Here is a 14,483-nt window from a genome sequence, read left to right on the forward strand (position 1 = left end):
TCAGAACCCACTTGCCTCTTGCTCATCCTTCTTTTTCACTCGCTCTCTCCGGCAAACCTCATTATATGCAAGTCAGCCTTGCAATCAGAGAGAAAAAACACAAACTGGGCTCAGGCATGCAGGGATTTCTGCATGAGTCAGAGAGAGAGATGTGGTGGGTGGGAGGGGGTGAAAAGAAAAAGGAGGCAGAGGATAAGGGAGGGGTGTGGGCTTTTTTTGTATTGATCTGAGTGCATTCTGTGCAGCGAATACCGAACGAGATACAAAAAAAAAAAAAAGAGAGAAAAAAGTGAGAAGGGAGACAGAGATGGAGGGAGCAGTTCCTTTCTCCAGACATCAAGTCTCGCCTTTTGAATCAATCTTTAGAAATTCTGATATCGTTATCGGTGTCACTAGCAAACATCTGCAAATGCGGGGAGAGAGAAGCAATACAGTGACAACGTGGAGAGATGCGAAAAGCATGGAGAGAAAAAATGGAGGGAGGTGACAGTTTCTGTGGGGGCGAATACATTGGAGAGGGAGGAAAAGAGCAGGATGAGAAGGGTGGGCGGAAGTGACAACGAAATAGAGAGCGAGTGAGAGAAAGAGTGAGAGAGAGGGAGATAACAAAATTCAAGATCTCTACTTGTTATTTTTAATGAAAGCTTTAACAAACAGTAAATTGTATAATATCCCCACACATGACCAATGTCTCAGAGTTATTTTTTTAATTATCCATTGCATATACATATTCATCCATGTTAAAGATATGCTTATCCTGTTATTTTAAAACCAGGACATTTGGAGGTCAGCATGTTCTTGAAATGAAATTATTCATTTATCATAATGAATATTATGGTAATCAAAGACTACGGTGTACAGTACGGGGAAAAAAACAAAACAAAAAACTTTTCACAGCTGGAACAAACTCATAAACAAATAGGAATCAAATAATCAAAAGATGGAGGGATGCAGGGTAGGTAGTGATGACAAAAAAGGAGCTCCTGATGAGGAGATGGGCCGCTGAAAATAGAAACGGAAGTAAACGCAGCCTCCCAAGTTATTTTCTGTCCTCCGCTCTGAAATAAAAGAAATTGAATCCGGCAGTGAGCTTCCTGCAATTGGTGATGCGTGCATTTCTCTGTAAATTCATGAAGGAAGGCACGTGTTCACCTGAAATGTCCTGCTGAAGTTCAGAATGGGGTCTGTGAAACAACTAGATTCATGTTTTATTACAGAAACGGGATCTCCAAAACCACAGAGCTAATAAATATTTGAATACTGTTTGAATATTGCACAGTGGTTTGCGGTTTTGTATATTGGTTTTAAATTTCTAATTCAAATCTTTCTTATGTTATAATATTTTGCAAATTCTGTCATCCAATCTAACGTTCCAATATTATATTTTTAATAGTATTGGATAACATTCAAATGGCATATAAATTCAGGCAAGGGTCAACTATATATCAAAAACATAGACTGAAATAAGAAAGGTTAAAAGATGTTCTCATTTTTAATTAATGTCTGGTTGGGGCAAGTTGTTAAATTTATTTTAGTGCAATTCCATATAACTTATTCATAAAAATACCTGTTGGCTTGTATAGACCTCAGTCAGGAAAGCACCATATTTTTGACCAGAATGAATATGAGGCTGTGAGAGATAGAAGTACATTTGCACTGTTTGATTGTATGTTGTTTAACAATATACAGATTGTTCAGCTGATTGTTCAAATGTTCAAAAAGTTTTGAAAGTTACACGATTTCAGACCTTTATATGGTGTGTGCTACTGTAAAAACTTAAGGCTCCATCCGAAATCACATTATTCCCTACTATATACTGTAGTAGCTGAAAAACATATGTGACAAAAGAAGTGTCCGAATTCACACTAGCCATAATAGAGTAGGCAAAATGTATTATATTTCTCAAATGTAATTCTTTTGTCACAAAGTACTTATTAAAAATAAGTACTTAGTCAAGATAGTATGTGATTTTGGACATAGCCAGGCCAAACTCTATCACTCATCTAGCCTCCTTTACATTCAATGACTTCTAACTTGATTAGGCAGGATTTCATTGGGTGTGGTGTATAGTGTGACAACATGTCCCTCTGTTGTATCTCAAAAGGTTAACATGTGTTCAATAAATCCATCTTTTTTTTCTTTTTCTGGGCAATATCTGCTTCTTTCTTTTTAAGGTGTGTGTCTATGCGAAATGAATTCAAATCTCAAAACATTGAAATATTTATTTTGCTATTAAATGTGTGTTCTTTATTAACATCTAACAATGCAAAAAAAAAAAAAGGTGCCTATAAGGGGTGGTTTAAAAACAATTCTTAAAAACAATATCGATGAGGCAAGCAGCACGAGTTCGTATGTGAGTTGGCAGCAAGTTATTAAAAAGAAGTAACTGTTGCTATAAATAATATGTTTGCAAATATAATATTCTATGTAAGTTGATAAGAGCACAGCAAAGTTAGAAAAGCGGCAAACTTCCTCGGGGACGTACCCTTTGCGGGGGCACGCCCGTGTATTCCGCTGTCTTGATCATCCTACGTTCAGGAGGGAGAATACGAGCTACCCGTCTGACACTGGCGTTACGTCTCAGGGTTCCCCAAATCACTATCCAGAATTGGTCATGAGGACGTAGACTACCGGTTGTACGCAATTGCGTGCTCTCAGCGCACTAAGAGACTTCAAATCGAGTTACACTTGTATCGATTTCAGGGGGATCATCAGTCCTTCGCCGCTTTGACTGCTTCCCATTGACGTCTGTCTGAAAAACAAAAGCTTCTCTTCGAGAATGATTCAGCGACGCAATCCGCAGAGAGCTTCGACATTCTGCGTGTATATGATTCAAATCGGTTTATTACAACGGTCGAATGGCTGTCGACATTTCTGCCGCATAAACAAAAAAGAAATTAGACTGCGATTTTCCGTTCCTGCTGGAAAAAGGGCGTCCGCAATGAATTGGTGTGAAAGGGGTGAACGTCGCGCGAGGAATCACGACTCACGCGCTCACGTAGGATAATATATAATCTAGAGATTTCATTACACCTCACTAATTATACAGTATGGATATATTTATATAAAGTTTAATGAAAATAAAAGCAGAACCAAGATGATTTGATGGCATAAAGCCTAACTTTAAGCTTTTGTTGAAGGTACACTTTAGAAGCATGAGGGGTGCTGTAACTGTTTCACCATCTGTAACACGTGTTTTTGTGCCTAAATGTCTCTAACTTTAATATACATACATACATACATACATACATACATATATATATGTGTGTGTGTGTGTGTGTTACAGTATTACAAATACAACCATAATCCACAAAAATGTGTAAATTAGTAGCAAATAAAGGGGGTACACTTGGATGAAACACTGAACTGAAAACATCGTATGTGTTCATTTGTGGTATTACATCAAAAAAAAAAAAAAATTCTAAACCATAAAATATGTGTGTTTCTGCCGTATTTTTTGGTAAATGTGGCCTTTACACTCCCACATTTTGTGTAATATTTGTTCCAGTAGCAGTACACTGGAAAGTGTTGCAACCTGATCAGTCACGATATGCAATTTATGCCAGTTAATTCATAGGTGAAAAGGTTGTTTGGATGTTATATATTGGTTAAACCAAGATGCTTAATGATTCCGATGATAGTTGTTATTTAACATCCTTTAACATCTAAAAATACACTAAAAGGTTGTGTGGATGTAAACCATGAATAGCAACAAGAGAACAATAAATAAATGTATTTAGATATATATTTGCAGTCTTGAGAGTGTAACTGGAAGGTTCAGCTGTAGGAACAAGGATGCATAGTCTATATATAATCGTTCTTTGCTCGTTTAAACTGTGCATTGTGAGAATACAAACTCTTCTTGGTCTTTATAAATAGTAGCCCCGTTGACAAAATTCCGTCAATGACGTAGTGCACGCGCCGTAGTTGAGTAGGTGATGCTTTTTAGGTGAATGAGTCCCCCTCCCTCTCCAGCTTACTAGTACTATCAGATCTCTATAAAAAGCGCACGGTAGATAGAAAAGCGCTTGAGAGCTGCTTGTTTCTACCAGGAAAAGAGACAAGACGAGCGTGATGAGTTCAGACAGTGGCCCAAATGGAGACACTAAGAACTTCTCATTAGGCAGTACACCAAGCCATCCTCCTGGAGCGCCGACATCTAATAGACAAGGTACTAGAAAAACGGGCAGCCATCAGAAAATCGACTGCATTTTTTGGCGAGGACTCTGTGTTTCAAGGTAAGTGTGTTTTGACACTGTTTGGTTGAAAACGACACGATGACAGCCTGGAAGTTCATTTTAGAAATGACCTGATGGTTGCCAAATACTAAAGTCTTAGAAGTTCTTTTTCCAGATAATAATTGTAGTGCGTGTTTATTAAAAGATGTACGGCACATTGCAGGCGACCTGAAACTTGCTGCAGTGTGACTCACTTTTTTCGCACGTGGGCAGCATGAAGACCCTTTAAAGAGAACAGTCTATTGGGCAATGCATTTGGTGCTGAAAAAAAGCTTGCTTTCACGAGTTAAATTAAAGAATATGATCTAAAAAGAGTAGACAATTAATTCGTGAAGTTAGAATTTGTATTATTATTCATTATACGTTTGCCTCATTACGTATTAACTTTTCGGTAATGTCACAGACATGTTAGAAATGTATGTTTTTGCAGTGTATATGTATATACATTTCGTGAAATAAGTCTATCCGCTATGTCGCTGTAAGTGAAGCATCTAATGTACGTACGTACATCCGAGTCTTCGCTGTAAAACACTCTCGTGAATGTGTGACACCGGGAGATTTCCGGTAGAGATGGCTGTCGTCGTTGTTGCTTGGTCCTGACAGAAAAAAAACGTTTACCTTAAATTAGCATGGAAATGATTCCTTGTAAAAGGCTTCGAAATAAAAGTAGCTGTAGGAAAAGGACCCATTCGAATCAGTCTAGTGTGTATTCTAAGCCTAAAACCGCATATTTCTAAGAGAGAAAACAATTATCAAGTCGCTTATTACAGCTAGACATGGCAACACTCCCGCTCTCTTTTCTTTCCTGTAACGTTAGATGCCTTCGAACCACCACTAACTATTGTTTTATTTTTGCCGTTATATTCAACAAAGTCGTTTTTGTTGTTGTTTGTTTTATCTCCCTCAGTCCTCCCCTCTTGAGTGTAGGCTATGAATTTCCTTCCTACCTAACGTTTCCGTTACTTTTTTTTCTACACAGATTCTGTGACGTGTATTCAGGCGTTGAAGTCATGTTTGCGTCACTATTGCGCACTTTGCAGATGATTCGTAGTCACCTACAGTAACCCTTTAAAGAGACAGCGCGCGCTCAGCTTCAAACACACACTCACACACAACGATTGTAGCACAATCATTTTATTTTTAGCGGGGGTGTTAAAGAAGGGTCCGTTTTCATTCACTTATGACATCTTTATTCATTCTCTCTAAATTAATGAATGTACAATTGAATAAGCATAACTAATGACACTAATGACCAATAGGCTATATTTTGAACTAAAACAAGTACCCGAGATATATTTTGTTTCTTAAAGGAACAGTGTAACCAAAATGTTAATTCTAACATTATTTGCTCATCCTCACTGTTTTTAGTTTCTGATGTCTGAATTATTTTAAATGAGATAGTTGGAGCAGAATAACACTAAAGCTGGGTACAGAAATATGCTATAAAAGCTGAGGGTGTCAGCTCATCATATTTCGCCTAACTTCTCCATTTCATTTCATTTTACTATTCATTTGTCACCACCTTGAGGCATATAACTCTACCAAACTAGATTATTTGAGCAGGTTTTACAAGAAAATACCATTTCAGTCTTACTACTTCAAAATGTTACATTCCGTTCAGTGTGTTACTTGCCTTTTCTTTGTAATTGTTTGTAGAATTTACTAGCAATTTCTGAATGAAATTTCTTTTTACATCACTTTTTTTAAGTAAAAGAAACAATTATTTTAAAATTAATCGATAATAGCTTAATCAGTCATATATTTAAACACAATGCTGTGAAGTAGGACTATTACTGTATAATAAATGGTAGTCCATTAGAATAGAGTAAAAGCAGTTGTTTTCAGCACCATGGACAGCGGTTATTGCTGTCAATCTACATCTTCCTTTCAGACCTGAATGCATTTAAATTAATTTAAGCAGTCTAGCACTGGGCTACCAGTAAGAGTCAATAAATAAAAGGTAATATATGGAGAATAAAAGAATCAAAAAAAGCTTTCAGGAAATGGAACGACTTTCAAGGGGTTCAAGCCAGCATCTACGTCACTGACCCAGCAGCGAAGCTCATGGGAATCAATGTTCCCGAAAACATTCTGCTTGGGCAAACCACTGCCCTTTTAATGAAATAAGCCCTGTTATGTATCAGATTCATGGCCACAATCAATTATTACATTAAAGCAATATCTTATGTAGATTCATTTTAGGTGTTTATTAAAACTTGTTTGAGTTCAGCTGTGGTTTTTGTAACACGTCTCTTTAATTGCAGTAGCTGTTCCGTCTCTCCATGTGAGCTGACTTCACCTCGATCTTGCCCAGCATGACTATAATGTGAGTCTTCACCAGTTTGCCAGCACTTCATGACCTTGGCTCTAGACTGCTTACTGCTTATGGAGTCCAACAGTACAGTAACAGTCTACAGTCATGGCTACTGAAGTCTGGCTCCAGCATCACAAACACACAACACTAATACAGGGTTTTTGCCTTACATCTGTATAACTTTGGTTGTGATAGAAAAGGGAACGCTGTTAAAATGCGCATGCACGCATTCATCAGAAATACTCGGCTGTGACGGCAAACAGTTGTGTATATCTGAGCCTGTATTGGGGGAGTCCTGTGCTATGGAGGCATGGCGTTTCATCTAACAAGCCAATAGAACTGCACTATTTCCAGTTACCATGCCAACACCTACTCTGCTGTCTCCATGGTGACCGTGGCTTTAGATTGTTACTGTAGCGATGGCACATGGTAACAGTCTACAGCCATGGTCGCCAAGGGGCAGGTGTTATAGCAACAACTGAAAGAATCAGAAATGATTCTGGCTGAATTATGTTTCATGTGTTTAACCAGAAACTGTAGCTAATGGAGGCTTTTCTAAGAAGCAGAATGATATGATTTCAGAAAGTAGGTCAATGTCTGACTTGTATATATATATATTTTTTTTTCCTCCTTCTGAAACTCAATTGAAAGACGTCTCTGTTGACTTCAAAGTAAACATGTTTTTTCTCAGACTTTGCCTGCTTAATACATCAAAGCTAGATTGTGATTCTTTGAAGTTCTTGATTTGAGACCAAAAATTTTATTCTTTGCACAACATACTTCAATACAAACAGATTCGCTTTCCATTGTAACTGATGCATGTACTGTACCAAAATATACAATTGTTTCTCTCTAATGTTTTCCTGATGATTCAGTTTCTTCCCTGATGGCCAAGTGATTCATTCTAATGTGGAGTGCCAATGATTGCTCTTTTCTTTCCAGACAATTTCCTGTGGAACAAGGAGAGGCAGTTTCAATAAGGATAGGGTGAACGAATATTGTTTAATGTACTGTATAACTGATGAAACCTATACAATTTTTTTACTGGTTGCAGTGCCATCTGATACAGCAGCAGGGCAGTTGTTTTAGTGAATTCAGATAGTAATTAATACATATCCAACTGGCAGGGATGTCTTGTCTAAATGTATTTGAATCTGCAGTAATTTTCAGTAGCGGGCAATAGAACATGGCCCAAATGCTAAAAAAAAAATCCAAGTTTAGCAGTTTAACATCGCCCTCTTGAGGAGAGAGTTTGTAGTTGCGGAAAACAATCTGTGGGCAAGTGTTGTGCTTGGTACCATTTTATGTAATAGAAAGAAATTATATTCAGAAATGTTTTTCATGAGTTTCTTAAGTAAATAAAATATCAACATGCAAACACAATGTCCCCTGTTTTGGTTTGAATATTTTTAAATTATGCCAGTTTTTTTTACAATTAAACATTTGTAGCCAGGGTTGTCTACATTTTTAAAATGGGTCCAAGTAAAAAAAAAAAAAAAAAAAAAAAAAAAAAGATAGCATCTAATCCCTGCTGATCATTACATTTTTTTTTAAATCATTTAACAGGCAACATTTGATTTAAAAAGTATTTTCTCTGTTCTTCTGCATTTTTATTTTCTAGTTTCCGTATTACTTAGTGGTAAAATCAATAGTTTTGCTCAGGGTTATCTGATTATTATTATTTTTTCTGGGTTAATAAAAAAAAAAAAAATTGAGCATCTTTGTCTAACCATGTTGACCATTACATTTCATCATTTAGCAGACAGCAGTAAATAACCACACTTCCTTAAAAAAAAAAAAGGTCTTTTTTTTTCTTTTTTGTATTGTCTTTACTACTCAAGTTTGATCTGGAAACTTTCTGAAAATTGTTGCGTCATTAATGCTAAACTTGCGACATTCCATATTTGTTGCTGAATGATCAAAAGTAAAAAAAACAAAGTGAATACTTTGAAACAAAGTGATGAGAGGTTGATAGAGACTCTTTTCCCTACAAGTAAGAGACCATGTGCTGATACTTGAACCTCAGCACATAAACTCTTACTGTTCAGGGCCAAGGGCATCATACAGGGACGGACAGATTCACTGCCACTCTAAGAATGATTAATTACACATTCAGCCTCTAAAAGAAGATAAACTGGACAATGTCAGACCTTGAAGCAGAAAAGCAGAGAAAATAATGTAAGACATAAACAGCAACATGATTTGCTCTAATAAAAGTTTAAATTCAGTTTTTTTTCCCATATCAATAAATTATATCCATTTAAATAGACAAATACAAATTAATAAGATACATTAAATGCAGTGATTAGAAATTGAAAGTATAGTCTGTGATTTGTCAGCTCCTCTGATTGACCCAAACTTGCCCTGGTAACAACTAAAAAGAAAAGGAACAGCCAAACCACAAGAATTGTAACGTTTTGGTTCAGATCGAAGCATTTCCTTTTCACCGAAACCTTGTAGGTCTTACCAATGATAGCAAAGAGAGTCCAAGCAGCTCAGAAAGAAAGAAAGACAGAAGGATAGAAAGAAAACATGAGTTTCGAAAGTTAAGAACTCAGGAAATGTGTGTCCACATAAACAGGAAAACCATGAAGTGGCAGGACTGTGTGTCTGGATCAAGCTGGAAATAAATAATAAGTAACTCAAATCACACTCTGCTGGATGAATTCCTGATTTCCTGGTTATAAGGTACTGCCAACCCCTCAAAGAGAGAGAGAGAGAGAAAGAGAGAGAGAGAGAGAAAGAGAGAGAGAGAGAGAGAGAGAGAGAGAGAGAAACCCTCAACAACACAGTAACAAAAAAATCCCACAAAAAAACCCTATCTCAGAACATTAAACATTTTTCGTAGGAAAAATCCTTTGTTCTTCACCCTGTCTTACTCTTGTTTGTAAATACGGACCATGTGCTTCCTCACACTGACATCACAGTGACATCATAGTTGTTCTTTAGGTTAAGTAATCTCCTTGGGAAACTCCCTCCACCTATTCTGTCACTGCTGAGATCTGATTGGTCGGTTCGGCCACACCACCAAAACAGTGACCTCTTCACCATAACAAAATTTCCTGGAATTAACATTCATCTGCTCTTCTGGGAAACCTCTTAAGTATCTTTCAGTTTTCTTCAAATATACAAAGCAACATTTCAACAAGATTTATCTTATTATAATAATTCATCTTATTATAAGTTTAAGTTTATATGTTAATACACACACACACACACACACACACACACACACACACACATACATACATGCATAAATACATACATATATAAGCTACAGCTATGTAGACTACAGAAACCATTATAATAAACACAATAAATCATTGAAATAAGACCATGTTTGGCTGTATGACAACACATACATGACTCCAACGTATGACAAATTAGATAGTAGATACCCAAAATCATCACTTCTCCAAAGGCATCACTCCTCAAAATTCTCACATAAAGATGTAGATTTCCAGTATTAAGGCAAAAATAAATACAAAAGTCCAGAAATAATGTGATAAAGTCCATATAACCAGCTTTCAGGATGCAAAAGATTGTTTAAAGGCACAGGATGAAACTACTCAGTCCTACTACTCTTATAAAAACATGTTGTAGCTCCACCCACATTCTCAAAACCACACCTTCCTCATTCCTCAGAAAAAATAAAAACAAGAGCAAAAACAAACAAAAATACACCTCCTGTTACTTTTAACATAGGTTGCACAGGTCCTACCTTCTACTATAATGCACCAGAGTCAAAATATAGCCTGACACAACCCTCACGTCTATCTTTTCCAGACATTTCATACACAACTCTCCCTCTACACCCCTGACCACTGCTGTTGTGTAAGACCATGGATTCCTGAGGCCCGGAGTCACGGAGCTGTTGTAAAACTTACTGGCAAGAGGGAGTTTCTGTGTTTCTCCCCTTCTCTTGTCTTCCATTTATCAAAACCATCTGTTTGAGTGGAGAAAGAGACACGTGGCAGGAAAGAGGGGAAAACAAACGAGGGGTGGGGGGAAGCTGTAAAATGTGGTCATTGACTTGGTATTGATAGCAAAATAAATGTGTTAATAATGAAATCATATTTAAAAATATTTAATCTACATATTTATATATAATATTTCTTATAATTATATATAAATAAATAGATATTAAATAATGAAAGAAAAATAACAGAAAAAGAAAAAAGACAAATGATGATGTGCATCTCTCATAGAAAAATAAATGGAAGAAATTGCAACGTTCCTAAAGGTTTCTGTAAAACCCTTTGGAGCCCTTAAAAGGAAATATGACAGAAACGATTTGAAATGAGAGGGAAAATTTCATTGCTTTTCTGTTTGCTTGCAACAATCCAAAACTTTTGCATTCCCTTGAAAAAATGTTGCATTTACTTGCAAAAAGTTTGGTTCCCCTAAGAATCATTGCATTCTTTTGCAAAACGTTTGCATTTCCTCGAGACACTTTGCATTCACTCACAAAACTTTTGCCTTCCTGTGAAAAACTTTGCATTCACTCACAAAAGTTTTGTGTTCCCTGAGAAACTTTGCATTTGCTCACAAATCATTTTAAAGAATGTAAAAGATTTGCGAGCAAATGCAAAGTTTCTTGGTGGAACGCAAAAACAGCATGAAAGTTTTTCCTAATTTTACCCCCCGCCCCCATCATCATGTCCCTTTTACAGTGTGAACTGCTTATAAAATAAATCAAAGCCTAATATCTGAGCTGTTTTACAGAGAGAGCAGTTTTATAACCATTTACAAGAAGAAGAAAGGGATGGAGCCAGAAAGAGTGGGAAAAAAGTGATAGATCAGTTCAATTAAAGGAAAGGGACGGTGCAGGGACGCTCCGGCTACATTGGAAAGAATGAGTGAGAATAGAGGAGTGCTTCCCACAAACATCTGGAAATCATGATGAATCCTGGGCCGCCAGACTCCCTTTAAGCTACACGAGAACACACAGTCCCCAATCTGCCTGTGAGCTCACACAAACACACACAGACACAGACACTGACAAAGAAATCAAAATGATAAACAACTTCAGGGGAAAAACTCTCACTAACGCCCCCAATGGAAATCGGAGGTACTGCATGTGTCAGCACTAAACTCAAATTACAGACAGAAAATCCACCCACGAATTTCATCAAGTTCATCCCCCAGAACAGTATTCCAACAACCTAAGGACTTTACAAGTCCACTAACACTTTTTTGTTGTATAGAATAATTAATATAAGCACTTCATCAAACTATAAAATTAAATTAACATGCCTGCTTTGACTCTACTAGACCGACTGTATAATATTTGATATGCAAGTTTCTGAGAACTCTAAATTATTGATGTCATGTTAAAATGTGAGTATCAAAGGCAATACACCAGGTTTTTTATGAAAGTTTATTTGTATCTCTGTCATCATTTTATTGCATTGGATTTTATGTTTTGAATATAACAATATGTCCTGATCATAAAACTAAGAACTTAAGTATCATCTTTCTAAAAAATATTATTGGTAGATATAGAGTGACAACTGGAATTTAAATACATTTTAAATTAGTCTGCTATACTGTTATATACTTTCATTTATTTACATTACAAGTTATGAGGATTTCAACTTTTTGGGCATATAAATATCAGGAACTGCATCGAATTGCATATTTTTGTTCAGTTTGGGCCTCCGAATAAAAGTTAAGTGTGTTTATTTCCTCCTTGAGTATGAGCTGCATATTCACCTATATCATACTACATAAGCCATAAAAGCCTGATGTATCAAATATGATATTTAACAAAGATTTTCTGTTAATTTTTTCCCAGGTTCAATAAACTGTTCAATGAATATAAAATCTGTAATTACAATTCTAGAAAAACGAAAACTCCCAAATATATTATAATTGATATTTTATTTAATATCATATATTAATATTATTTTCTGTGGCAAACAAATCCATGCTACAGAGCCTAACATGTTTTGAACCCCGAAATATCCTTTAGATGGACTCTGTGAAGCAAATGAGCTGGACAACGAACAATAGAGCACTTCATTCAAGTAACCATGTCCCTGAGATCAGTGTAAAACATCTTATTACTGACCATTCAATTTCCAAGGCTTTTACAATGTAGCAATATTTCAAGAAGTACATTTAATTTAGACGTGATTTATGCCAGGAACTCTCAGATACTCTTTTATCCTCTCACTCAAACTTCTTGAGGAAGTCTTTGTATGTCTGCCTGTGCAAAGATGCCGCCGGGACAAAGTGTCCACCAGGATGAATGAGGATTTGAGCTCCATCAAACGCTGGCAGCAGATCTCGGCTCATCTCCTCTGGAATTACACGGTCATCCTGTCCAAATACATGCAAAGAGGGGATTGTTATCACCGTGCCTTCGTAAAACCGCTGATGTTGGGAACAGACACTGCGGAATCCGGCGACCAGGATGGCAAAGCGGAAATTAAAATCAGCCTCCAGTTTTTGTTCTTGCAGGGCACACAGCATAGCCACCAGGGCGGCACCTTGACTAAAGCCCAGGATGCCATCGAAGGGGCCAAGTTCCTTCACTGCAGTTTTCACAGTCTCTATACTCTCTTCTAGACCCAGGCTGCTCTCACACTCCTGCTGAGCATTGAAACTTCGTGCCTGGACATCAGAGAACCACCAGCCCCTCTGGTCCTCATCACCACCACTGGCCATCTGATTGGCTGAATTTATTGAAGAAGAAGTAATAAGATCAGACTGACAGATTAAAAAATGATACGAACGTACCAAGAGGGCTTAAATAATTTTAATGTACATCTGACACTAGGCAACCCACTTGATTTTGATGTACAGCAAACATAATATCAGTTTTACACTCACTTTCGTTTTGAACAGCAGGAACTTGGTGTGGTGCACTAATATACACCAGCTCCACTTGTTTCTTTAATAATTTGCGTAATGCTCCAGTCTTCTCTCTAAAAGAGCTCCCATTCTGTCGATAACCGTGAATACAGAGAATTCGCAGAGGAACTGCAGCTTTAGACATTATTTATTATTTGTCAAAGCTTTTCTAGCTATTCTCCAAAATCGAAAAAAAGAGACTGCTAAAAGCAAACAGGGAAAAGTCGACGTAATAATACAGTTATATTGTGCTGTGTTGTTTTAATAAATAAAATAACAATTAACCGAAATGCTGACAAGAAACTAAACGTATGTTTCCTTTTTGTGCGACTGGTTTATTACCGTGTTGAAACATAACGAAACAAGAGTTCCGCCCAGTCGAACCTTAACTGCAACTTGTTAAGAAAAAAATCCCAGAATACAAGTTACCACTAGAGCTATTATTTATAAAACCCGCTTTTATATTATTGATGTTTCATAAATCTCCAAGTATGCATTAAATAAACATATACATTATACATTCTAGTCTCCCGCAATTAGAAACAAAAATGTAGTTCCGAATTCAAACGCCAGGGAGCAAGCGTTCCCTGTAGAAAAATGTGCTGCGTTCTCAGTGGCTCATTTAAACGTTAGCATCCCATAAGAAGAAAAAATGTCTTTAAAATATATTGCAATAAATTATTTTAATCATTTAATTAAATTTTCAATAAACACCTTATTTCAAGGCTCAACAAAGACTACAGCTCTATATGCACTGAGTATAAAAGAAGCCCACTGACAGCATACATAGGCCTAGTGATAAAAGCAGACATGAAAAAAAAGTTGTTTTGAAATCTAAAGGTATGTCTTAAGATATAGCTGCATTTAATTGGGAAAAAAGGCGTGTGAATACAAATGCTTGTTAATTTCAGAATAACTAATCCCTGTGTGGTGTTCATATTTTTGATATTCAGCCAGTGTTTGTGGGTTTGGTTGCATTTTTGGGGTTTTAAATTAACACAATCAAAAATTTTATGTTACAGATGTTTACTTCCATACTAAGCAATATAAACAGCATATATGGATAATATTTG

The 14,483-nt window shown here is 36.6% G+C and overlaps 1 protein-coding gene across 1 annotated transcript; it reads right to left on the reverse strand.

The window, feature by feature from the left end:
- Positions 1-12,420: 12,420 nt before the first annotated feature.
- On the reverse strand, positions 12,421-13,733 carry LOC113072816 (esterase OVCA2). The gene is made up of 2 exons (XM_026245787.1): positions 13,390-13,733; positions 12,421-13,232 (listed from the first exon to the last, which is right to left on the reverse strand). Exons 1-2 carry the CDS (start codon positions 13,553-13,555, stop codon positions 12,727-12,729), a joined length of 672 nt encoding a protein of 223 aa, XP_026101572.1. The 5' UTR covers positions 13,556-13,733; the 3' UTR covers positions 12,421-12,726.
- Positions 13,734-14,483: the final 750 nt, after the last annotated feature.

The sequence above is a fragment of the Carassius auratus genome, unplaced genomic scaffold, assembly GCF_003368295.1.
Source record: "Carassius auratus strain Wakin unplaced genomic scaffold, ASM336829v1 scaf_tig00010793, whole genome shotgun sequence".
Lineage (NCBI taxonomy): Eukaryota > Metazoa > Chordata > Actinopteri > Cypriniformes > Cyprinidae > Carassius > Carassius auratus.

Bases quoted from the DNA above. Each gene is read 5' to 3' on its own strand.
- LOC113072816 (XM_026245787.1), bottom strand. From the start codon at position 13,555: ATGTCTAAAGCTGCAGTTCCTCTGCGAATTCTCTGTATTCACGGTTAT. The intron at 13,233-13,389 runs GTGAGTGTAAAA...CAATAAATTCAG, and splicing joins TCCTGCTGTTCAAAACGAAA to CCAATCAGATGGCCAGTGGT.